Source organism: Salvelinus namaycush, chromosome 18 (genome assembly GCF_016432855.1).
Source record: "Salvelinus namaycush isolate Seneca chromosome 18, SaNama_1.0, whole genome shotgun sequence".
NCBI classification, from domain to species: Eukaryota; Metazoa; Chordata; class Actinopteri; order Salmoniformes; family Salmonidae; genus Salvelinus; species Salvelinus namaycush.
Window position 1 is genome coordinate 1,272,961 of NC_052324.1, and position 25,070 is coordinate 1,298,030.

At 44.4% G+C, this 25,070-nt stretch overlaps 1 protein-coding gene across 1 annotated transcript in view; it reads left to right on the forward strand.

Moving 5' to 3' along the window:
- hip1rb (huntingtin interacting protein 1 related b) overlaps nucleotides 1-25,070 on the forward strand; it is a 32,005-nt gene that overhangs the window by 1,515 nt on the left and 5,420 nt on the right. The window contains exons 2-26 of the mRNA XM_039013051.1: nucleotides 8,608-8,671; nucleotides 9,050-9,192; nucleotides 9,961-10,017; nucleotides 10,344-10,424; nucleotides 11,231-11,307; nucleotides 11,645-11,706; nucleotides 12,438-12,578; nucleotides 15,416-15,473; nucleotides 16,693-16,768; nucleotides 16,891-17,055; nucleotides 17,211-17,266; nucleotides 17,422-17,494; nucleotides 19,709-19,892; nucleotides 20,001-20,089; nucleotides 20,240-20,356; nucleotides 20,471-20,572; nucleotides 20,895-21,089; nucleotides 21,355-21,502; nucleotides 21,649-21,735; nucleotides 21,882-21,989; nucleotides 22,134-22,270; nucleotides 22,357-22,467; nucleotides 22,606-22,664; nucleotides 22,765-22,795; nucleotides 22,894-22,956. Of these exons, the coding sequence (XP_038868979.1) occupies nucleotides 8,608-8,671; nucleotides 9,050-9,192; nucleotides 9,961-10,017; nucleotides 10,344-10,424; nucleotides 11,231-11,307; nucleotides 11,645-11,706; nucleotides 12,438-12,578; nucleotides 15,416-15,473; nucleotides 16,693-16,768; nucleotides 16,891-17,055; nucleotides 17,211-17,266; nucleotides 17,422-17,494; nucleotides 19,709-19,892; nucleotides 20,001-20,089; nucleotides 20,240-20,356; nucleotides 20,471-20,572; nucleotides 20,895-21,089; nucleotides 21,355-21,502; nucleotides 21,649-21,735; nucleotides 21,882-21,989; nucleotides 22,134-22,270; nucleotides 22,357-22,467; nucleotides 22,606-22,664; nucleotides 22,765-22,795; nucleotides 22,894-22,956 (2,484 nt within the window). The remainder of the gene's footprint in view (nucleotides 1-8,607; nucleotides 8,672-9,049; nucleotides 9,193-9,960; nucleotides 10,018-10,343; nucleotides 10,425-11,230; nucleotides 11,308-11,644; nucleotides 11,707-12,437; nucleotides 12,579-15,415; nucleotides 15,474-16,692; nucleotides 16,769-16,890; nucleotides 17,056-17,210; nucleotides 17,267-17,421; nucleotides 17,495-19,708; nucleotides 19,893-20,000; nucleotides 20,090-20,239; nucleotides 20,357-20,470; nucleotides 20,573-20,894; nucleotides 21,090-21,354; nucleotides 21,503-21,648; nucleotides 21,736-21,881; nucleotides 21,990-22,133; nucleotides 22,271-22,356; nucleotides 22,468-22,605; nucleotides 22,665-22,764; nucleotides 22,796-22,893; nucleotides 22,957-25,070) is intronic.

Consider the following 25,070-nt stretch of genomic DNA (forward strand, 5'->3'; position numbering starts at 1 on the left):
GGCATGAGGCAAGATAATTCTCTGCCATCTTGTGCCTTCGATTGATGCAAAAATACAGAGCCTATTATATTCACACAAGGTCAGCCAGACAGTTAGGCAGTGATGATACTAAACTGAATCAATGAGAAAGAGGAAACCAATTCCTTTGGCTGGCTGGATGGAGGAAGGAGTGGGAGAGAGATTGTGTGGTCCCTTTGACTGCATTGTAAACTGGATGTTTAAATCCGGCAAAGATAAGTACATCAGATCATATCAGAGGCGCAGTCACATTCCCTTGGCACATGCGCTAGTCAGTGCTGCCATAGACATGAGAACCTGACAGATGTTACACCCAAACAGTGACTGGCATTATGTCCAGCCATTAGTCAGGCCCTTTGTACTGCTGTCCTGAGGGAGCCCTGTTTTTCCTTCCCAATCTATGGTCTACTTGACCTGTCTCAGTTAACTGTCAGCTTGTGATATTCAACTCCTGATATGACAGTGCAAATGTAGAGACCGTTATGTAACATGCTACAATGTCCAGGTACTCAACTCGATTCCAAGGACAGGCAGCTCCACCATATTGTCTTTCCATAGAGGGTGCTGCAGAGTCGCTGTGCTGCAGTACTTTACCATCCATATAAAGCTGCCCGAAGTCTGTGCGCTTGGCTTACTGTCCCCCCCTCCCAAATTTGGTTTCTGTATGCCACTTTGACTGTTAACAAGTCTAGCCTAATGTACAGCACAATAGTGTAGCTCTATCCCAGTCATCAAAGGTACGTAACTGGAAAGATATAAGAAGGCACTGCTATACTTGCTATTCTTTCAATACTGCATTACATGATGGATCTAGTTCTTGCCATTGACCTGTAGAGTTCTGCTGATTCTGGTGTCTACTGTAGGTGTAATGTTGCACCCCATTCCTCTCTGTTTTTTCCCCCTCCCCCTCGTTTTATCTGTGTTGACCTCCCTACCAAGGTCAGATGTCCCACAAAGCACCTGTTGTTCACACACTCACCAAGTGGTGTGGAGTGTGACTCCTTGTTGCCAGTGTACAGTTCCCTGGGGTGTCCATGGAAACCAAGCATCTACAGGAAAATTAGGAAACCAGGGGAACCATGGTGAGGGTTGTTATTATTTACAGCTGACGTCATCCAGTTTGGGAGGCACAGCATAGAGTGAGTGCACAAACATCAGCTAGCATGGTCATAGTGCTGACACGCAGGGTTGATGTGACTACTTTGGAGATGATAAAGAGGCGACTGGAATGACTGTAGTACTGTCTGAGGATGACAGAGCAGTATTAGACTTCTGCCTCCCTTGAGTGGGTGTGTGCAAGACCTAACCCAAACCACCTCTCAATCTCACAGGCTTGTTGTCTGAGAGAGGAAGTGTCTCTACAGCACAGAACACTCCCCTTAATATCCAACTATTGTAGGAGGGTTTGGAACAATGGCAAGTCCTTGTGTCCACTGTCGAAATCTTCAATTTTGTCACCTAGATATCCGTGTAGGATGTCAGGCTAAGGAGAAGAAGCACCAGGGGCGAGGACAAAGTCGTTTCATCAAAGGCAGGAAGGGCTAGTCCAGTTGCGGCTCAGGTTTCTGTCTGTATCAACACTGTAAGTCACTGAGCCAGCTATTGTTGTGCTGCCTGGGAGGCAAAGCAGGAGACAAGGAGAAATTTAACACAATGGGGACATTTCCAGTCGGTTTCCAGAATAGCCATTAAAAGGGTGTTCGATGAAAACAGCTAGTATTTGATGTTGTGAGAATGATAATTGAAACTTGTTGAAATTTCACTTTTTTTATGTTGATAATCTTTCCAAGTGATTACAGAGAAGTCTGTTTTTCAAAATCAGTGGTTTGATATAACGACTTATCCAAACACCCCAAATTACTCTATCCAGTTTCCTGTTTGCCTCCAAACAATGTAGTGTTGGATAAAGGAGAAATTCAATGTATTCCTTGATGCATTTGAACTGCAATTTGTTGGTGACTGAGTTGGCCTCTTGCTATCATCAGCACCTTACTGTCTTACTCTTCTTCTCACCACTCCCAGTGAATTAGTGCAAGACTAGTTAATGCTAACATAACCAGACAATGCGTTCAGCCTCATTAGCAGTGTGTTTACACTAGTTTAACAGCATTAATAGTGGCAGCTGTGCGGTGCTTGGGTATGTGTCTGACCTTGACAACCAGAGCGGCAGCAACAGTCTGTTGAATTAAGCTGATAAAGAACTGCAATAGCTAGTCACTGCAGGGCACCTGACTGACTGCCCAGTGTGGAGTACACTAGACGTGTTGCTGCTGTGTCTCTGCCAGCTATAGTCTTCCTGGCAGTGATGTCCAAGCACATAGACACACTGTTAAAAGGCAAGAAGGGAGAAGATGACAAGGTAAGAAAGGAGCAAACAGGGATGGGAGGGATGAGCACTGTGTGTGGCATGAGTTCAGGGATTAGGCTGGGCTCATCACTCCCGCTCTCTCCCTACAACTACCTCTCCCTCAATTGGGGGATTAAGACTTATGTTTTCGGTCCAGGTTCAATGTTGTATCTGTCGAACAGCTAAATAGCGTCAGACTGTCTGTGGTCCACTTAGATCATAGTTAAGCCTGGTTTCTCCTGTGGCCAACCAGATGAATGTACACCTTCCTGACCTTAAAGCATTGCTGTTTGAAAGTTTCAATGGCAGTGGTGGAAAAAGTCATACTTGAGTAAAAGTAAAGATACCTTTTTTAATAGAAAATTACTCAAGTGAAAGTCACCCAGTAAAATACTACTTGAGCAAAAGTCTAAAAGTATTTGTTTTTAAATATACTTAAGTATCGGAAGTAAGTGTAATTGCTAAAATATACTTTAGTATCAAAAGAAAAAGTAGTAATTATTTTGCGTCATAAGGGGAAGATTTCTGTATTTTGAAAGTTACATATCTTAAACTTGATTGCTGACAAGGAAAACATTTTGGGACTATGTCAACAATGGACTAATGAAACAAATACCAGAACATTGTTTTGGGATGGAATTGTACTTTAAGTACTTTACACCACTGTTTAATGGTTTTTGTTTCTTTGTATGAATGAGGGAGTAAATTGAGGGATTGTGCCAGTGGGAGACGGGGTAGGTCTTTTGTTGGTTTGTAACATTGCCAACCTTCAGTTCTAGACTTCAAGCAGTTCTGTAAATTGTATTGCTCACACTTCGCTGGACTATGCACTGTATGCAGTCTCTGATCAGGTTAGTGTAACAACGATCCCACTTCCCTCTTGCTTCCTTTCTCCCACACACTCCCTTACCCCCCCCCGTCTCGTTCTCTCCTCTGAGTGACAGTCAGTTTGAATGTATTATGGAGCCTCCCTGCAGCAATGCTGCCCTATGGCCGTCTGTTGAGGCCTCTGTGCCAGGCGCTGTGTGCCAGAATGTGGCCCCCATCAAACCCAATCTTCTACCCCAGCTGACAGGCCTTCCTACTCCCACAAATCCCTCATTGTCAAGCACCCCTCTAACCTAGGGATGGGCATTTTGAAATTATTTCAGTATTCAAGTTATCATGATATTGTTTTGGATATCCAGATAGTCGAAATATATAAAACAATTAGTTCAACTTCATTTTGTTTCAGCAGGAGGGTGGGGGAGGGGCGAAAGGAGCAGGGGGCGATGTGACAGTCTGGCATGGAGGGAGGAAGAAAGTAGCCAAAATGACTCGCTCTAGTTAAACAAATTTGTTGCTGCCATACGTTAGCTATCACACCATCTGGTAGTACCTGTCTTGACTGCATCAAATCATTGTAAAGAAGCTAGCTAGCTAAAGTAGCAAGGCTAATTGAGGCTATTTTGCTGCGCTTCCCTGTCCAATGTCTAAAACGACTCCATTCATGGTTGATCATTGTAGCCTACTCCTGCACAGTTAGCCAATTCTGTAATTTTAATTCCATTTGGCATTGATTAGAAATCTCCCACTTCACCAGTGGTGTGAAGTACTTAAGAATTTTTTGGGGGTATCTGGACTTGACTATTTTTTTTTGTACTCCACTACATTCCTAAAGAAAATAATGTACTTTTCACTCCATACATTTTCTTTGACACCCAAAAGTACTTACATTTCGATTGCTTAGCAGGACAGGAAAATTGTCATTCTCACACTTCAAGAGAACATCCCTACTGCCTCTGACCTGGCGGACTCACTAAACACATGTTTTGTTTGTAAATTATGAGTGTTGTCATGTAGTTATATTCGTAAATATAAAAACAAGAATGGTGCCATCTGGTTTGCTTAATATAAGGAATGTGTAATGATTTTATACTTTTGATACTTAAGCATATTTTAGAAATTACATTTACTTTTGTTACTTAAGTATATTTAAAACCAAATACTTTTAGACTTTTACTCAAGTACTATTTTACTGGGTGACTCACTTTTACTTGAGTGATTTTCTATTAAGGTATCTTTAAGTATGACTGTTGGGTACTTTTTCCACCACTGCACTTCACTTGCTACACATGGAACCTCTGACTGTAGCACGACTTTGATTGACGACAATAACAAGCTACACGTGTGAAACGTGTGTAGGCAACCGGTGCATCTTTTTGATGGGGCGCACTCATAACTCATAAAACTGTTTTATAAAAATGTTGAGTGTAATGGTCTATCCTTGTAGGCTATGTAGCAATGTCACAGATCATTTCATTTTAGACAAAGCTAAGTATACTCTCCCAATTAATCGAATACTAACGTCTGTTCGGATATTCAAATAACCTTGTCCATCCCTAATCCAACCCACCACTTGCTCTGGCCCCTTAAGCCAAGGGGGCTAGCACTAGCAGTAGCCTCACAAGAAGGGTTCTTCATTAACCAGGACACCTTTCTCTTTTTTTTTTTTCAAAACTCTTCCCTCGCTCTGAGTGGTCCCCTTAAGCGCACAGTAGGCCCTCTGTGCTTTGTTTAGTGACTGCGTGTTTTGGTAGAGGGTAGGTTGTGGTGGCTACAGAGTTTCACTAACTAAATGAAGTCTTTATGCATTTGTGGGATTGCTGGCCAATTTTGCCAGGCCTGCCTCGGATATCCGATAAATGTGAGGATTGTAATTCCTCCCTCCCTGTGTTTACGATAAGATGTATGTGTGTATTCTAGGAAGAAATGTCATGTAAATACCAGAGTGAGTGACTTTATATCACTGTGTATATACAGCCAGAGGGTGAAGTAAAAATGTGTGTTGGTCTGTATGAGCCTGTGTTTGTGGGATTCTTTTGCGATTGAGTGACTGTGTGTGTGTGCAGTACCAGTCAAACGTTTGGACACACGTACTCATTCAAGGGGTTTTCTTTTTTTACTTTTTTCTACATTGTAGAACAATCGTGAAGACATCAAAACTATGAAATAACACATATGGAATCATGTAGTAACCAAAAAAGTGTTAAACAAATCAAAATATTCATTATATTTGAGATTCTTCAAAGTAGCCATCCTTTGCCTTGTTGATAGCTTTGTACACTGTTGGCATTATCTCAACCAGCTTCATGAGGTAGTCACCTGGAATGCATTTCAATTAACAGGTGTGCCTTGTTAATTTGTGGAATTTCTTTCTTTCTTAATGCGTTTGAGACAATCAGTTGTGTTGTGACAAGGTAAGGGGGTATACAGAAGATAGCCCTATTTGGTAAAAGACCAAGTCCATATTATGGCAAGAACAGCTGACATAAGCAAAGAGAAACGACAGTCCATCATTACTTTAAGACATGAAGGTCAGTCAATCCGGAACATTTCAAGAACTTTGAAAGTTTCTTCAAGTGCGGTCGCAAAAACCATCCAGCGCTGTGATGAAACTGGCTCTCATGTGGACCACCACAGAAAAGGAAGACCCAGAGTTGCCTCTGCCGCAGAGGCTACGTTCATTGCCTCAGAAATTGCAGCCCAAATAAAATGCTTCAGACACATCTCAACTGTTCTCGTGAATCAGGCCTTCATGGTCGAATTGCTGCAAAGAAACCACTACTAAAAGACACAAATAAGAAGAAGAGACTTGCTTGGGCCAAGAAACACGAGCAATGGACATTAGACTGGTGGAAATCTGTCCTTTGGTCTGATGAGTCCAAATTTGAGATTTTTGGTTCCAGCCGCCGTGTCTTTGTGAGACGCAGGGTAGGTGAACGGATGATCTCTGCATGTGTGGTTCCCACCGTGAAGCATGGAGGAGGTGTGGGGGTGCTTTGATAGTGACACTGTCAGTGATTTATTTTCAAATTCAAGGTACACTTAAACAGCATGGCTACCACAGCATTCTGCAGCAATACGCCATCCCATCTGGTTTTCTCTTAGTGGGACTATCATTTGTTTTTCAACAGGACAATGACCCAAAACACACCTCCAGGCTGTGTAAGGACTATTTGACCAAGAAGGAGAGTGATGGAGTGCTGCATCAGATGACCTGACCTCAACCCAATTGAGATGGTTTCGGATGAGTTGGACCGCAGAGAAGGAAAAGCAGCCAACAAGTGCTCAGCATATTTGGGAACTCCTTCAAGACTGTTGGAAAAACATTTCAGGTGAAGCTGGTTGAGAAAATGCCAAGTGTGCAAAGCTGTCATCAAGGAAAAGGTTGGCTTCTTTGAAAAATCTAAAATCTATTTAGATTTGTTTAACACTTTTTTTGGTTACTACATGATTCCATATGTGTTAATTCATAGTGTTGATGTCTTCACGATTGTTCTACAATGTAGAAAATAGTCTAAATAAATAAAAACCCTTGAATGAGTAGGGATGTCCAAACTTTTGACTACTACTGAACATACAGATGTACATTTGCCCCTGCTCAATGTAGCATACCATTGTCTCTTTCTGTGGGTTATTGAGGGGGAAGTAGGGCGAGAGAGAGGCTGGGATAGTACCAGATAATCTGTATAAATTAACCATAACAGCTCATGCATGTTACTGCCAGCTGGATTAGTCAGTTATGTAATTAGTTGAACTGAAATGGAACAGCAGGCTGTGAGTGAACAGGGGCTCCAGAGCTTTTGACTTCCTCCATCATCATCTTGTCCTTTTCACCTGCTGCGTTCTACACATGTATAATATGTGTCTGCCAATCCTGGGCCACAGGGAGAAAGTGGGTGGTGAACTCAGAATGAGGAGCTATTGGCCAATGCTTCCGTGTTCTTGTGTTGTGAGGAATGCAACGGTAGTCCATTGTTTGGTGCGCTTGCTCCAACCCTCCGTCGTGTCTGGAGATATGTGACAGGTTTATCTGAACTAGTCGGCTAGACAAATGTGATATTTTACACTTATTTCCCTCATTTATTAATTACAATCGGTAGCGCTAGTCTTCAGTGGGTCTGTATGGGTCAGTCAAAATATAGCTTGTCCTCAGACTGTTCAGAACTGTTGATTCAATGCAGATCTTATGTAAGGACAAGTTAGACTGAGGGTTACTATGACAAGACTGGCTAAAAAGACACTTATTTGTATCAGAGGTCACAATATGCTTGTCATGTTTTGGATTCAGAGTGTTCCCTTATCCTCTAGCGTTACTAACTATGCCTTTACATAGGCTTGGCCCGTCACTGATAGTGTACACAACCACGTTCAGGAAAGTGTTGAGACCTAGCTCTGACGATCTGCTTCTCTCCCTTCCTCCCTCCATTCACTTGGACTTGTTCTACCTGTTAGCCTAGTTGCCTGAGGGACAGGACGCTTGCGCTGTGTTGCTGGTGACGACATGTCTCTTTCCTCCATTGTCATTATGGACAACAAAACATGTAGAGAGGATGCCCTGATGCATGTAGTGTTTTGGTAGCATGTAGGGTTTCAACTGATAGGAATGCTCATTTTGACAGGTATTGTAATCCCTCTAATGCAGGGATCCGGCAATTACGTTTGGAGTGCTGTAAGCATGTGTCATGTGTTTTAAAAAGAATGGACACACCAAAGTAAATGGAACAGAAGCCAATGGGCTTGTTCAGTCTTCTTTACTCACAGTAGCCTAATGAAGGAAAAACAGAGGGGTTATTGAACCCTTATTACATGAGCCTCTGCATGTAAACATACACAATCATTTTTCTGATTCTGTCACAATGCAATCTGCTGTATTCTCAGCATCTCCAGTACAACTCCTCTCTGGCCTTGTATTTCAAAACACATAATGGCTTATCAGTAGCCTTTGTTGTGTTTAAAAGACTACTCCCTCCCTCTGTGCTGTTGAAACAAGGGTTGCCTTGTCAACTGCTACCACTCCACCTGATAGTATGGGTGTGTGGAGACTTGCTGATCACACATCTAGTGAACACAACCTATCACTCTGACTATACTGTACATTAATATACTGTACACAAACATGGGACATAAAGATTGGCATGGTGGTGTGGCCCTAAAATAAAACCAAGTAAAGGGATGATCAGTATGGCTTTTATTTGTATAAGGTGCTAGTTCATTATTCAAGTGTTTTGACATTTGATTTTGTTTATAGAAATGGCGCTCTTTTTTTATTAATTCCAAATTTCACATTTTGGATTGTCTTGTGCTCAAGTTGAATCTAGCTCCCATTAAAATGTTTTTGTTTTATGTCACTGAGTGGTAGTTCGGTAGCCATAGTGATTTATGACCTGAACCTGTTCTCTCGCTACTCTCTCCTCCAGCTCAGCAGCATCAGCAAAGCCATCAACTCCAATGAGGCGCCTGTGAAAGAGAAACATGCACGCCGTATCCTTCAATATAACCCCAAACTGGAAACAGCGAACCTTTTACTATTATTTGCTCCAAACTTAGTACGCCTGATAACCCACTGTCTTCCAACGGGGCTGTTTTTAACCACTTGTGTTGTTGAATTAATGTACTGTAGAAGGTAATTGCTTTTTAGAGTTGACATTTGCCATCATGTAGGCTATACAGCCACCTAGTATATTTTACTGTTGCAGGCATTGATGGAAACATTGCTTATTTTAATCTCCTTAGATTGAAAATACTGTGATTTTTATCATCGTACATGAGCAAAAGAAAATGAAAGAATATGTGAGGGAACGAGAGGTATTATTTTGGCTTTGTGTTTTGCATCTTGGCTTTTCCTTGACGGCCCTACAGGGATCATTCTGGGGACCCACAGAGAGAAGGGAGCCTTTACCTTCTGGTCCTATGCCTTGGGCCTCCCTTTGTCCAGCAACTCCATCCTCAGCTGGAAGTTCTGCCACGTGGTGCACAAAGTGCTGCGGGATGGCCACCATAATGTAAGATCTGCTCTCTGCTCTATACACTCTAGTACAACTGCGGTTCTGTTTTTTTAATATATATTTATATATAAATATTAAAGAAAAATGGAGAGACAAAAGGAAAATACATGTGCAGGTTTTAGGTAGAAAATTGGAGACAGACCTTAGATGAAAATATTGCATAATTGGTAGCCTATAGTATATAAAAAAAAAACATGCAATATTTCTTTGAGCAGAGCTCACAAACTCACTCATCGCTGCAACTCCCTAACGGGCTCGGGAGAGGCCAAGGTGGAGTAATGCGTCCTCCGAAACATAACCTGTTAAACCTCGCTCCTTAACACCCGCTAGCTTAACCCAGAAGCCAGCCGCACCAATGTGTCAGAGGATACACCATTCAACTGGTGACTGGGGTCAGCCTGCAGGTACCTGGCCCGCCAAAAGGACTCGCTAGAGTGCGATGAGCCAAGTAAAGCCCCACCGGCCAAACCCTCCCCTAACCCGGACGATACTGGGCCAATTGTGCACCGTCCTATTGGGTTGTGGCACAGAATGGGAATGAACCCGGCTGTGTAGTAACGCCTCTAGCACTGCAATGCGGTGCCTTAGACCGCTGTGCCACTCGGGAGACCCAAGCATGGAGGTTTTTATGCGGACCTCAGGCCGTAATTAGTCCAGTCAAATTAGCTTAATGGTGAAATGTTAATTGTATAATTGAACATTATTGAGTGACTGTTTCAATACTATTATTGAATTGACCTTATCTATCCCCTTTTTGCCCTCCAGAGCCTTCAGGACTGCATGAGACATCACAGTAACATAGTTGAAACAGGGCAACTATGGGTGAGTCTGGAGATTGTGCTGTGTTTTTGTTGGGGGGTGCTTGAATAGGTTGAATACGTTTTGGGCGAACAAATTTAATGTCAGATGGCTTGAAATGGGGAAAATCCCTTGCTTTTAATGATTTAGTTTAGGCAAAAATGCAGGACATGTTTTGAAATCCTCTTTTCAAACATCTTCCCCCTCATACCGTAATTGTGCTTCCTGTGCAGGCAGAGTTAATCTGTCTGCTGCAGATTAGAGAGGAAAGACTAGAATGGAAGATTTTTCTTGCTGTGTTGAAATAAAGCACAGCTTAGTGCTTGTTGCTCGCTCACTCTTGTTTCCAGGGCAACCTTCATGACAGATATGGCCAGCTGGTGGCTCTGTACGCTAAGCTCCTCTGCACAAAGATGGAGTTCCACGTGAAGGTAAGCCTACCCTCTTTAGCCCTCAAACTGAACTCTGGACCTCAAAGCCAGTTCCACTGTGTTTTTTCATTGTTCCCTCAAATCAGGGACTGATTTAGAACTGGGACACCAGGTGGGTGCAATGACTTATCAGGTAGAACAGAAAACCAGCAGGCTCCTGTCCTCGTTGAGTAATAGTTAAATACCCCTGCTCTATAGCACGTGTCAAACTCTAGGCTCGCGGGCCGGATCCGAGCCCATTCAATCCAGCCCACGGGTGGTTTGCGTATTAAAAACATTTATATAAAAAATTCCGGGAAACAACAATCTCAATCCACATTGAAATTACTAAAACCAAATCAAAACTATCTATAGATGATAATGGACCTTTATTGTCTCTTCACTCTGTCCGATTTGCTAAAAGTAATCAAAATGAAAGCTAGACAGTCAGGTAGCATCGATAATTCCAAAAGCAATGGGTAGAGAACTGTTTTCTGTACATTTTGACAGCGAGGAAATATTATCCGTTTTATGTGCGGCCCTTCAGCCCTCGGTGAAGACCGAAATAAGGCCCGCGGCCAGAATGAGTTGACACCCCTGCTCTACAATTTTGGGGGACTGCATGCTTTACCATAAGGAGACATTGGCTAATCTTTCCACTGTATGCATTGCCACAAGTGCTTTCACAAAATGCCACCTAATTAAACAATGTATGCCATTTGAAATGATTTACATGTGAGATCATTAGATATTTCTAATGTTTTACCATCCTTGAGAAATTATGTACAAGTTGGATCATTTTTGCAATCCTTTTGTCTTCTGTGCAGCATTCTGAAATCCGAGCCAACCTAGAGGTAACAGATGAGGTTCTGGAGCGCGTTGCAGGAACAGACATCAATAATGTGTGAGTGTGTTCTCTACTCCTCCCTCTCCAGTCTCCACACATCCCTGGCACTCTGACGGTGCACTCCCTCTCCTGTTAAGGAGTTATCAGAATATCATACAGGGACATCAAACAAATGTGTATACATTTAATTGACATAGCTCAAGTGAAGTAAATTATTGATATTAAATATAAACTTAACATTCTTTCTGATTCAAAGGAAGCCAACATACCATTTTGTCGCCATTTTAAGTAGAGATGGAGAACTGTGGAGACAAGGGAGAGAACCTGCTGCTCTTTTCTTAAGGAAGCCATTAGCCTTGTGTTACTAAGGGGGGTATCGACTTCACTCCTGCAGGTTCCAGCTCACTGTGGAAGTGTTTGATTACCTGGATACAGAGCTGAGGCTAGCCGAGACAGGTGAGAATCCTCCGCTTCGCCCCTACCTACCTACCTCCACCTCTCAAAAGATGGGTAACCTGAGGTACAGGGCTGTGGTCTGTTTCCATTAACTGTTTGTGTGCCTGAAATGGAATAGGGACAGGATAGTGGCGAGTTAAATAGAGACTTGTGAGCACACACTTGTTCTGCTGTTGAGGGAGTGAGTTAATCTCTCCAAAAGTTAAGGGAAATGCATTTCTAAACCACTTTGTTTGTTTAGTATGATTAGGTACCTCTTGTCATTTCACCAAAACCCTATAAATAGGTTATACATGTTTGCTATTAGAGGACATTCATTGTTTTTCTTCTGATTGGCTGTAATTGCATCATGCACCTCCCTGCCCTGCAGGATGTTGTCACAGCCTGTGATCCTGAACAACTATAAACAAACCCTACAACTGTAAACAACCCTGCCTGCCTCCGTGACTAACTGGGCATCTTGTACTCAGGAAACATGGGAGCTCCTAACCGCCTTGTGCTTTCACACATCTACCCACCCTACTGCTAGATCTGCTGATAACTGTTTTCCACCCACAGAGTGGATGATTCATAAATGTGTGAGCCATTGTCCAAGTGCTGTATTTCTGAACTAGTGACAGTGAAAGGTGTTTCACCCAAGCAAGCCAGCGATACCAAATCCTCCCCATTTTTAAGATTGTTTGTTTATTGTGGTGTTTGTTATGTGTTATACATTGGCGTGTGATCTGCAGTGATCCGGCAGCTCAACACGTCCATTGCCATCTCTACGCTGACGTCAGGCCAGTGTCGCCTGTCCCCCCTCATCCAGGTCATTCAGGACTGCAGTCACCTCTACCACTTCACCGTCAAGCTGCTCTTCAAGCTGCACGCTTGTACGTTGGCATCTTAATCTCAACTGCATGACATATTTTTCAACATGTACTGTAACATCAAATTGTATTAGTCGCATGCGCCGAATACAACAGGTGTGGGGGGGGGGCACTGCAAATAGTCTGGGTAGGCATTTGACTAGATGCTCAGGAGTCTTATGGCTTGGGGGTAGAAGCTGTTTAGAAGCCTCTTGGACCTAGACTTTCTGGTACTGCTTGCTGTGCGGTAGCAGAGAACAGTCTATGGCTGGAGTCTTTGACAATTTTTAGGGCCTTCCTCTGACACCGCCTGGTATAAAGGTCCTGGATGGCAGGAAGCTTGGCCCCAGTGATGTCCTGGGTCGTTCACACTACCCTCTGTAGTGCCTTGCGGTCGGATGCTGAGCAGTTGCCATACCAGGCAGTGTTGCAACCAGTCAGGATAATCTCGATGGTGCAGCTGTAGAACCTTTTGAGGATCTGAGGACCCATGACAAATCGTTTCAGTCTCCTGAGGGGGAATAGGTTTTGTCGTGCCCTCTTCACGACTGTCTTGGTGTGCTTAGACCATGTTAGTTTGTTGGTGATGTGGACACCAAGGAACTTGAAGCTCTCAACCTGCTTCACTGCAGCCCTGTCGATGAGAATGGGGGCGTGCTCGGTTCTCTTTTTCCTGTAGTCCACAATCATCTCCTTTTGTCTTGATCACGTTGAGAGAGGGGTTATTGTCCTGGCACCACACGGCCAGGTCTCTGACCTCCCTATAGGCTGTTTCGTCGTTGTCGGTGATCAGGCCTACCACTGTTGTCATCTGCAAACTTGATGATGGTGTTGGAGTCGTGCTTGGCCGTGCAGTCATGAGTGAACAGGGAGTACAGGAGGGTACTGTGCACGCACCCCTGAGGGGCACCTGTGTTGAGGATCAGTGTGGCGGATTTGTTGTTACCTACCCTTACCACCTGGGGGTGGCCCATCAGGAAGTGCAGGATCCAGTTGCAGAGGGAGGTGTTTAGTCCCAGGAACCTTAGCTTATTGATGAGCTTTGAGGGCACTATGGTGTTGAATGTTGAGCTGTAGTCAATGAATAGCATTCTCACATAGGTGTTCCTTTTGTTCAGGTGGGAAAGGGCAGTGTGGAGTGCAATAGAGATTGCATCATCTGTGGATCTGTTGGGGCGGTATGCAAATTGGAGTGGGTTTCTGGGATGTTGGTGGTGATGTGAGCCATGACCAGCCTTTCAAAGCACTTCATGGCTACAGACGAGTGCCACGGGTTGGTAGTCTTTAGGCAAGTTATCTTAGCGTTCTTGGGCACAGGGACTATGGTGGTCTGCTTAGAACATGTTGTTATTACAGACTCAGACAGGGAGTGGTTGAAAATGTCAGTGAAGACACTTGCCAGTTGGTCAGCACATGCTCACAGTACACATCCTGGTAATTCGTCTGGCCCTGCGTCCTTGTGAATGTTGACCTGTTTAAAGGTCTTACTCACATCGGCTGCGAAAAGCGTGATCACATTTTTCCGGAACAGCTGGTGCTCTCATGCATGTTTCAGTGTTATTTGCCTCGAAGAGAGCATGTAGTTTAGCTTGTCTGGTAGGCTCGTATCACTGGTCAGCTCTCGGCTGTGCTTGCCTTTGTAGTCTGTAATAGTTTGCAAGCCCTGCCACATCCAACGAGCATCAGAGCCGGTGTTGTACGATTCGATCTTAGTACTGTATTGATGCTTTGCCTGTTTGATGGTTTGTCGGAGGGCATAGCGGGAATTCTTATAAGCTTCCGGGTTAGAGTCCCGCTCCTTGACAGCGGCGGCTCTAGCCTTTAGCTCAGTGCGGATGCTGCCTGTAATCCATGGCTTCTGGTTGGGGTATGTACGTACAGTCACTATGGGGACGACATCATCGATGCACTTATTGATGAAGCCAATGACTGATGTGGTGTACTCTTCAATGCCATCGGAGGAATCCCGGAACATATTCCAGTCTGTGCTAGCATAACAGTCCTGTAGCTTAGCATCTGCTTTCTCTGACCACTTTTTTTTATTGATCTAGTCACTGGTGCTTCCTGCTTTAATTTTTGCTTGTAAACAGGAATCAGGAGAATATAATTGTGGTCAGATTTGCCAAATGGAGGGCGAGGGAGAGCTTTGTCTGCGTCTGTGTGTGGAGTATAGGTTGTCCAGGCTTATTTTTCCTCTGGTTGCACATTTAACATGCTGATAGAAATTTGGTAAAACTGATTTAAGTTTCCCTGCATTAAAGTCCCCGGCTCCTAGGAGTGCCGCCTCTGGGTGAGTGTTTTCTTGTTTGCTTATGGTGGAATACAGCTCATTCAATGCTGTCTTAGTGCCAGCCTCTGACTGTGGTGGTATGTAAACAGCTACAAAGAATACAGAATACAGATGATAAACTCTCTCGGTAGGTAGTGTGGTCTACAGCTTATCATGAGATACTCTACCTCAGGCGAGCAATAGCTTGAGACTTCCTTAGATATCGTGCACCAGCTGTTGTTTACAAAAATACATAGACTGCCACCCCTTGTCTAACCAGATGCCGCTGTTCTATCTTGCCGGTACATCGTATAACCAGCCAGCTGTATGTTGTTGATGTTGTCGTTCAGCCATGACGCCGTGAAGCATAAGATGTTAATTTTTAATTTCCTGTTGGTAGTTTAATCAATGAAAGGAAAATAACTGGAGATCACAAATGTGATTCTTTGCATGTTGTGATATCATGCAAAGTATTATTAATAGTAGTTCCATGTGTCTAATTGCTCTAAACTATGCTTTGCTAACATGATTAGACTCAACTTGTTTCAAAGTATTTCTTGTGACTTTGTCTATTGCATGTCCTGGATTTCAGGTCTCCCAGCAGACACCCTGCAAGGACATCGTGATCGTTTCCATGACCAGTTCCACAGGTAAGTCACCCAGGAGCTCAGGCTGCTAGTAAATGAGGGAGTAGGAAAGTGAGGGAGGAAGGGAGCCTCAGTATAACAGGGAAGCTGCAGCACAATCCTGCCTTTCCCTCCCCCTGGCCTGTTACCCTGAGCCACTGCAAATATCCTGGTGCCTACCACCCAGCTTCCACCCATTGTAATGTGTCATCATCATGTCGTCACAGTCAGACACACATCTGTGAAAGTGAGAAGGGGCTGAATCTGAGCATTTCAGTTAGTGTACCAGTGACATAGTAATAATACTGACCTGCACAACAGTCACCCCAGAAAGAAAGTAGAGAGGGAGCTTGATGTGTTAGTGGATACCTTGGCATCAGTGGTGGTCGGTGCTGCTTATGAGCATGGCCTTATTTCTATTACAGCATATTGGATGACTGTCATTCATATTCCATTCACCCAGTTCAATGTAACATCAATAGGTTTAGGCTACTACGTGATACTCACATTTTCCCTGTACCCATCATGAGGTTGCTACAACCTAGCCTATGAATAGTGACACATTCAATACCACCTTGAACACTCATGCCTGCATCTAGCTGATCTAGGGTGTAGTCATTTGTCCAACAGTTATAAACAAGAATTTCTACTGGACAAATTCAGGTGTGTTTATCCCTGTTTCGTTCCATTTGCTTCCGTTTTAAGATTTTTTTTTCAATAGAATCGGTGGAATGAATACGCCCCTGATCACACGTAAACACAGTTCACATTCTTTTCCAAGCCAAGCCATATTATAACCGCTACACAGCCTACATCATTGTCACCATATTTGCTAAAGTAATGTCATAGTCAACATAGATAATATAACTAACACGTTAGTAAACCCGCTACAATCAATCAGTAACGTTAGTGTACAGTCAGTAAGTAGTTTAGCACTAACACTGGCGGGCCCCAGTGGCAATAAATTTGTCAATTCAAAAGCTTACCTTGACTTGGAGAGTTCCAGTGTTGTTGGATAGTCCAGCTAGGTAACATGGCATCCCTCTGAGTAGGCTAAACTATCTAGCTGCATTTGCTAGCTAAGTAAGTGAAACTTGGTTCTATTTGTTTCATTTAATTCTGTCCTATACACATCCCCCTCTATTTTAGGGATACAATAATACAACACAGTTTAGAAAATGTTATGTTCTTGTAGATTATAGTGGCATCATTCAGATCAGTGATTGAAATATTTGCCTTACAGCCTCAAGACCTTCTTCAACAAAGCCAGAGACATGATGTACTTCAAGAGACTCATCCAGATCCCCAAGCTGCCAGAAGTAAGAGCATAGACTGACATAGTAGGGGAAAGATACTGTATTGGGACTCAACCACACTTCCTAGATTGTGGATTCATCTGTGTTTATAGTCCTGTCTTATTTATTTGTGTGTTCATCCCCAGTCCCCTCCTAATTTCCTGCATGCGGCTTCCCTGGCCAAGCATGCGAGGCCGGTGGTGGTCATCCCAGACGAGGATGAGCCCGAGCAGGTGGATGATGACGATGACGACCCTGAACCGCTGATCAATGTCAGTGACGTCACCATGCCCAGCATGGCGGTGCCACAGGTACGACTTATAGGGCACAAGGTCATGACCTCTGAGGGCAACAGCTATGGCCCATTGAATGTGTATGTCTTATCATTTTTTTATTTTTAAAGTAGCACTAATTTTGGCTGTAGATTGTATAAGCATTCATGCGTCTTCTCTGACTTTTCTTTTAGCAGTTCGACATATTTGATCAAACCTTTGGACCTGCCAATGGTGGTTTTGATGACAGGTTAGTCATTGGTATTTTAGCATTGGTGTGTTTGAAACGGAAGGATATGTAAACTGGTGATGTTTTTTGAACTGACATTTCTGGATATCTTCTTGTGAATTGAGTTAGTAGTGTGTATCTTTAAGGTTAGTGGCTGTATGTCTTCTGGTCCACAGGGATATTCAGATTGAGAACCTCAAGCGGGATTTGGAGCTATTGAGGACAGATCTGGAAAGGGTCAAAGGAGAGGTAAGTAGACATGAGTTTTAACTCCTTTAAACAGATTTTTACAGATGTCATACCTAGCTAAAAATAAATGACTTGTACCTCAAATAATACTATTTAAGGGTTAATTATTCCTGTTAACAATGTATATCAATCAAATGTATTTATAAAGCCCTTTTTACCTCAGCCGATGTCACAAAGTTCTATACAGAAACCCAGCCTAAAACCCCAAACTGCAAGCAATGCAGATGTAGAAGCACGGTGGCTAGGAAAAACTCCCTAGAAAGGCCAGAACCTAGGAAGAAACCCTAGAGAGGAACCAGGCTATGAGGGGTGGCCAGTCCTCTTCTGGCTGTGCCGGGTGGAGATTATAACAGGACATGGTTAAGATGTTCAAACGTTCATAGATGACCAGCAGGGTCAAATAATAATAGTCACAGTGGTTGTAGAGGGTGCAACAGGTCAGCACTTCAGGAGTAAATGTCAGTTAGCTTTTCATAGCCGATCATTCAGAGTTAGAGACAGCAGGTGCGGTAGAGATCGTTGAAAACAGCAGGTCCGGGACAAGGTACCACGTCCGGTGAACAGGTCAGGGTTCCATGGTCAGGGTTCCATAGCTGCAAGCAGGACAGTTGAAACTGGAGCAGCAGCATGACCAGGTGGACTGGGGACAGCAAGGAGTCATCTGACCAGGTAGCCCTGAGGTATGGTCCTAGGGCTCAGGTCCTCACAGAGAGAGGGAGTTAGAGGGAGCATACTTAAATTCACACAGAACACTGGATAAGACAGGAGAAATACTCCAGATATAACTAGCCCCCGACACACAAACTATTGCAGCATAAATACAGGATGCTGAGACACGAGGGGTCGGGAGACACTGTAGCCCCGTCCGACGATACCCCCGGACAGGGCCAACCAGGCAGGATATAACCCCAGCCACTTTGCCAAAGCACAGCCCCCACACCACTAGAGGGATATCAACAGACCACCAACTCACTACCCTGAGACAAGGCTGAGTATAGCCCACGAAGATCTCCCCAATGGCACGAACCCGAGGGGGGCGCCAACCCGGACAGGAAGATCACGTCAGGGACTCAACCCACTCATGTGACGCACCCCTCCTCGGGACGGCATGGAAGAGCACCAGCACATTGTTTTCCCTAAACACCAAGCTACTTTTCCCACTTCAAAAAATAACTATTACTTTTCATTTAAGTTTCTATTCGCTAGTCAGAAAAGTCTGTCAAGCCCTCTCCCGCCAAAATGAACGCTATACATCTTCTAGCGATCTATTGATAGGACAGGCACCTGTAAGTCACAAAGCGATCAATGACCGGGAAACACTGCTGGTTTGACAGTCTGCTGTCTGTCCCACCTTCCTGTACCTTTATGATTGGTGTGCGCTTGTGGTAGGTTGCAGTCAAATTTCTTTACATGGCTGGAGAGCGCAAGAGAAATCTGCCCATCCCATTTAATGTAAGTGGTAGCAATGAGTCGAAATCCACGTAGCCTAATTATTGTTCATTTTATTTATTTTCTTTCGCGTGTTTCCTATAGCCAGCCACAGAGTCATGGCGTGTAGGCTATTGACTGTCCTTTGATTGACGACCGAACAGCAAGTGTTTAGTTTATAAAAGGTGTCGAAATGACTGAATAAAGTCGATCTCCCTAATTTGCGTACTGGTATACTTTTTGGCAATTATCTGCAGATAAATTATGAAAAGCCTGGGGACGCCTGGCTGGCTACTCCGTGTACTTAGGGGAAACACTGATAAACAAGTTTTGACAGTGGTAGACATTGTTGATTTGTAAAGGGGAGAGGAATTTAGGTCATGTGTTGGGCGGATACAAAGATGAATCGTGGAATGTGGCAACTTGTCTCAGAATGGGAAATGACGTTTGTCTGTGGTCAGAGAAGACCAGAAGGTGTGTCTGGGACACAGTGTGAAATGTACTGTTGACCCCAATTTCTGCAAATGGCTGGCTCCTAATGTGGCCTGTATCTTAACTGTTGCTAAAAGTTTAAGTTTACACCTGTGATATTGAATTGAGCCATCCTAACCTGAAATTGAATACATTTTGTAAAAATAATTTGTACCACTCAACACTTTTGTTTCCCCTGTCTGAGGCCCTCATCCACTAGTGCCGTGTCATGGTGTCCTGTGGTGGTAGTGATCATCTACCCAGGGGAGGTTTACTATGGTGACTGACTGACTACCTACCTCCTCCCTCCTGCAGGCCCAGCGCTACATCACTCAGCTTAAGTCCCAGATCAACAGTCTGGAGGCGGAGCTGGAGGAGCAGCGGGTGCAGAAACAGCGTGCCTTGGTGGAGAACGAGCAGCTGCGCATGGAGCTGGAGGCCACGCGCCGCCGCAATGCTGAGCACGAGAGCGTGCAGGCCACCTTCGGAGAGGCTGAGAGTAAGAGAAGCCAGCCATGCACTAAGTCTGGCATACATGTTCAGTCACATTGTATTGAACACACACTGACGTCTCCCTCTTCTCTCTGACCCCCACTTTGCTACCCAGCGAGAGCCCAGGCCACAGAGCAGCGCTATAACAAGCTGAAGGAGAAGCACACTGAGCTAGTGTCCAGCCATGCAGAACTGCTCAGGAAGGTACAGACTTATGAGGAACCTCACTCACCTCTGTTTTCATTGTGGTTTTCTCCATGTATGCTCATATAGACTCAGACTCAACTGAGCGATATTTTTCTGTATAGTGTGAAGAGAATGTTTAACAACGTATATGTGACATTGTGTTGGCAGAGTGCAGACACAGTGAAGATGCTGTCAGCCACCCAGCAGACTCAGGAGGAGGTGGAGAGGACCAAGCAGCAGTTGGCTTTTGAGGTGGATCGCATCAAACAGGACGCTGACATGAAGGTTAATGTTATTGAGTATTAGCAATAGTGATCCAGTACTGTTAATGTTATATTTCAGTACTGTATTAACCTTTTGTCTAAATGACTGAATAATGTTATTGTCTTATCATTGCAGCTTGAGGAGCAGAAGTTTGAGATGGAGAAGCTTAAAAGGGAGTTTGAGGAGAAGAAGGCAGAAGTGGAACGTGTTAAAGGCACTCTGCAGAGCAACGAGAAGGTGTGTGTGGTGATGATGCAGTAAATACTGAATAAAGTGGGTTCCCTCCCCTATGTAATGACACAGGGGACTCATCTGATTCACCATCATGCAAAACTAGATGCAAAAAAATCGCCCCACTTTTCAGACTTGCAAATCAGAATTGGCTGTGAAGGCTATAGGAACCTGCACTGTGTGAGGAAGTGATCACATATGGAAGTCTCACAAACATCAGAAAATACTTTTCTCCACAAAAGTAATGTACCCATTATTCTGTTATTTGCCGTCTCCCTCTTCCTGTCTCTTCTCTACCCTCTCTCTCTCCTCTCCCCCTCTCTCCCAGGTGGGGGAACAGCAGACCAGATCCATGTCCGCGCTGCAGGCGGAGAAGGAGCGACTGATGCACTCTGTGAGTGAGAAGGAGGCAGCACTGTCAGCCCTGCGCCATGCTGCACAGCTGCAGCAGTCGTCCCTGCAGCAGGAGAGGGAGAGGAGCACCAGGGAGCTGGGAGAGCTGCAGGGCAGGCTGCAGGAGAAGGTCAGTCAGGACAGGACTGCACAGAGTTCAGTCAGCTGCTTTGTCTGTCATTTGTTGATTGCAAAAGAGAAAATAGACAAAAGCTATACTGTTGGTCAAATCCCCTATTACATCCCCTGTGCATTGCAAAGTGACAGATTTTATTTAATCATTGAACTATTTGGCTGTCTGCACAATAAAAGATAAACCATTAGTATGTCTGTCTGTGCCCATCTTTTTTTCCCTCTGACTGTATGTCTGACTGTGTCTCATTGCATCTGTGTAGTCTAGCCGTGAGGAGCAGCTGCAGCAGAAGCTGCTGGAGGAGCAGTTCTCTCTGCTGCAGGGAACGGTCTCTGAGGCTGAGAGCATCATCCAGGATGCTGTGGCCAAACTGGACGACCCCCTGCACATCCGCTGCACCAGCTCCCCAGGTTAAAATGAGTGAACGTACACATACACACAGAGAGATGCTGTTCATGTCACTTAGAATATAGTGAAAGATGACTCATCCATGCATGTGTGTAAATCTATCAAAAGAATGCTTTTCAAGCTTTTTTATTTCTCTCCACCACCACAGATTACCTGGTCAGTCGGGCAGAGGCCACTTTAGGCTCCATTGACAAAGTGAAAAGGGGTCACTCAGACTACCTGACGAACATGGGAGGTGAGTTGCTCATTACTTTGTGCTCAGTGTTTTTGATATAATTAGTCGTCTTTGAGCAAACCCAGTGATAATGGTCATGAGTGCTCGTTAGTGACAGAGCTTGGCTGTGTTACTGGCAGTGATGCATCCTTTCCTCTGTTTACCAGATGTTGGTGGGCTGCTGAGGGCCCTGACCCAGTTCTCCCACCTGGCTGCTGACACCATCATCAACGGCAGTGCCACAGCGCACATGGCTCCCACCGACCACGCCGACCGTAAGGACTTTCTCCTCAAATAGAACGGATTCCTGTTAGAAACGGATCTTGTATCTTATTGGAATTTTACTGAAATATGATATTGAATCCATTTGTTATGTGATTACAGTGTCAGTGTGTATCTTGCACTTTTGCACCCTGCAGGTCTGACTGAGAATTGCAGGGGCTGTGCCACTCAAAGTCTGCAGTTCCTGAAGGACCTCAAGTCCAAGGCCTCTCTCCAGAGGGCAGATCCGGCCTCCATTCGCATTGTGGTCCAAAAGATCCTGAGGCTGGGGAAGGTAATGGACTACTGGGCAGTCTTCTCAATTTTTATTCCTGTCCTTTTACTGTTTTTCTTAATCTCATCTCCTCTTCCAATGCTTAGGAGCTGCGACCTAAAGGTGTGGATGTGCGACAGGATGAGCTGGGAGATCTGGTGGACAAGGAGATGGCAGCCACATCAGCAGCCATTGAGGAGGCAGTGCGCAGAATCGATGTGAGGATCACAACCATGTAGAACATCCCACTGTAGCGGGGAATGACATCACAAGCTCAACACTATCTACACAATATATCTGTATTCATACCCAGGTTTTATCCACATTTCTCAATTGCTGTTTTTCTATATCTAAAGGAAATGATGAATCAGGCACGAAAGGACACCTCTGGTGTCAAACTTGAGGTCAATGAAAGGTCAGTAGTATGTTTGACTTACGCTCTGTATTTTAGTTTAAATACTTGTTAATGCATTTTTCCCCTTTAACTCATCATAATATTACTCCTTGTTTCATAGAATCCTCTACAGCTGCACAGACCTGATGAAGGTAAGATGGCTGCTATTCTACTGTTTTGATTGACTTACTCAAAAGGTCTCATCGAAATCCTAATAATGCTGCGTTCCCTCCTTTCGTCTGTCCTTCAGGCCATCCATCTACTAGTCCTGACATCAACCGACCTACAGAAGGAGATTGTTGAGGGAGGGAGGGTGAGTCTTGACATTTAAAATTTAATGTTGAAAACTTTGTAAATCTAGCCTGTCATTAGTTTGCCACCGACAACGGTGGTAGGCCTGATCACCGACAACGGTGGTAGGCCTGATCACCGACAACGGTGGTAGGCCTGATCACCGACAACGGTGGTAGGCCTGATCACCGACAACGGTGGTAGGCCTGATCACCGACAACGGTGGTAGGCCTGATCACCGACAACGGTGGTAGGCCTGATCACCGACAACGGTGGTAGGCCTGATCACCGACAACGGTGGTAGGCCTGATCACCGACAACGGTGAGACAGCCTATAGCGAGGAGGTAAGAGTGGTGCCAGGACAACAGCCTCTCCCGCAACATGATCGTGGACGACAGGAAAAGGAGGGCCGAGTACACCCCCATTCACATTGATGGGGTTGTAGTGGAGCAGATCGAAAGCTTCAAGTTCCTTGGTGTCCACATCACCAACAAACTATCATGGTCCAAACACACCAAGACAGTCGTGTAGAGGACACGACAACACCTTTTTCCCCTCAGGAGACTGAAAAGATTTGGCATGGGTCCTCAGATCCTCAAAAGGTTCTACAGCTGCACCATCGAGAGCATCCTGACTGGTTGCATCATAGCCTGGTATGGCAACTGCTCGGCATCCGACCGCCAGGGCCTACAGAGGGTAGTGCGTACGGCCCGGTACATCACTGGGGCCAAGCTTCCTGCCTAAAAATTGTCAGACTCAAGCCACCCTATTCTCATAGACTGTTCTCTCTGCTGCCACACGGCAAGTGGTACCGGTGTGCCAAGTCTAGGTCCAAAAGGCTCCTTAACCGCTTCTACACCCAAGCCATAATAAGACTGCTGAACAGTAAATCAAATGGCTACCGGGACTATTTGCAATGACCCCTTTTTTTACTCTGCTGCTACTCTTTTTATTCATTTATTTAACAAGGCAATTCTCGCTGTTTATTATTTATGCATAGTCACTTTACTCTACCTAGATGTACAGTACCAGTCAAAAGTTTGGACACCTACTCATTCAAGGGTTTATTTTATTTTTACTATTTTCTACATCGTAGAATAATTGTAGAATACATTGTAGAATAATAGTGAAGACATCAAAACTATGATATAACACATATGGAATCATGTAGTAACCAAAAAGTGTTAAACAAATCCAAATGTATGTTAAATTCTTCAAAGTTGCCACCCTTTGCATTTTTATTTTTTATTTAACTAGGCAAGTCAGTTAAGAACAAATTCTTATTTACAATGACGGCCTACCAAAAGGCGAAAGGCCTCCTGCGGGGAATTAAAGTAAAAATAAATTCAATTAAAATATAGGACAAAACACACAGACGACAACATAGCATGGCAGCAACACAACATAACAACATGGTTGCAGCACAAAACATGGTACAAACATTATTGGGCACAGACAACAGCACAAAGGTCAAGAAGGTAGAGACAACAATGCATCACACAAAGCTGCCACAACTGTCAGGAAGAGTGTCCATGATTGTGTCTTTTGAATGAAGAGATGTTCAGTTGGAGGGTTTGTTGCAGCTGATTCTAGTCGCTAGCTGCAGCAAACTGAAAAGACGAGCGACCCAAGGATGTGTGCTTTGGTGACCTTTAACAGAATGTGACTGGCAGAACGGGTGTTTGAATGTGCAGAATGAAGGATGCAGTAGATATCTCAGATAGGGGGGAGTGAGGCCTAAGACGGTTTCATAAATGAGCATAAACCAGTGGGTCTTGCAACGGGTTTACAGAGGAGTATAGAGTGCAGTGATGTGTCCTATAAGGAGCATTGGTGGTAAATCTGATGGCCGAATGGTAGAGGACATCTAGCCGCTCGAGAGCACCCTTACCTGCCGATCTATAAATTACGTCTCCATAATCTAGCATGGGTAGGATTGTCATGACTACCTCAAACTCTAAACCCTCAGAGGTAGTAATCACACCTGTGGGGAGAGGGGCGTGGAGTTCCCACATATGCTGAGCACTTGTAGTCCAACTCATCCCAAATCATCTCAATTGGTTTGAGGTTGGGTGATTGTGGAGGCCAGGTCATCTGATGCACCACTCCATCACTCACCTTCTTGGTCAAATAGC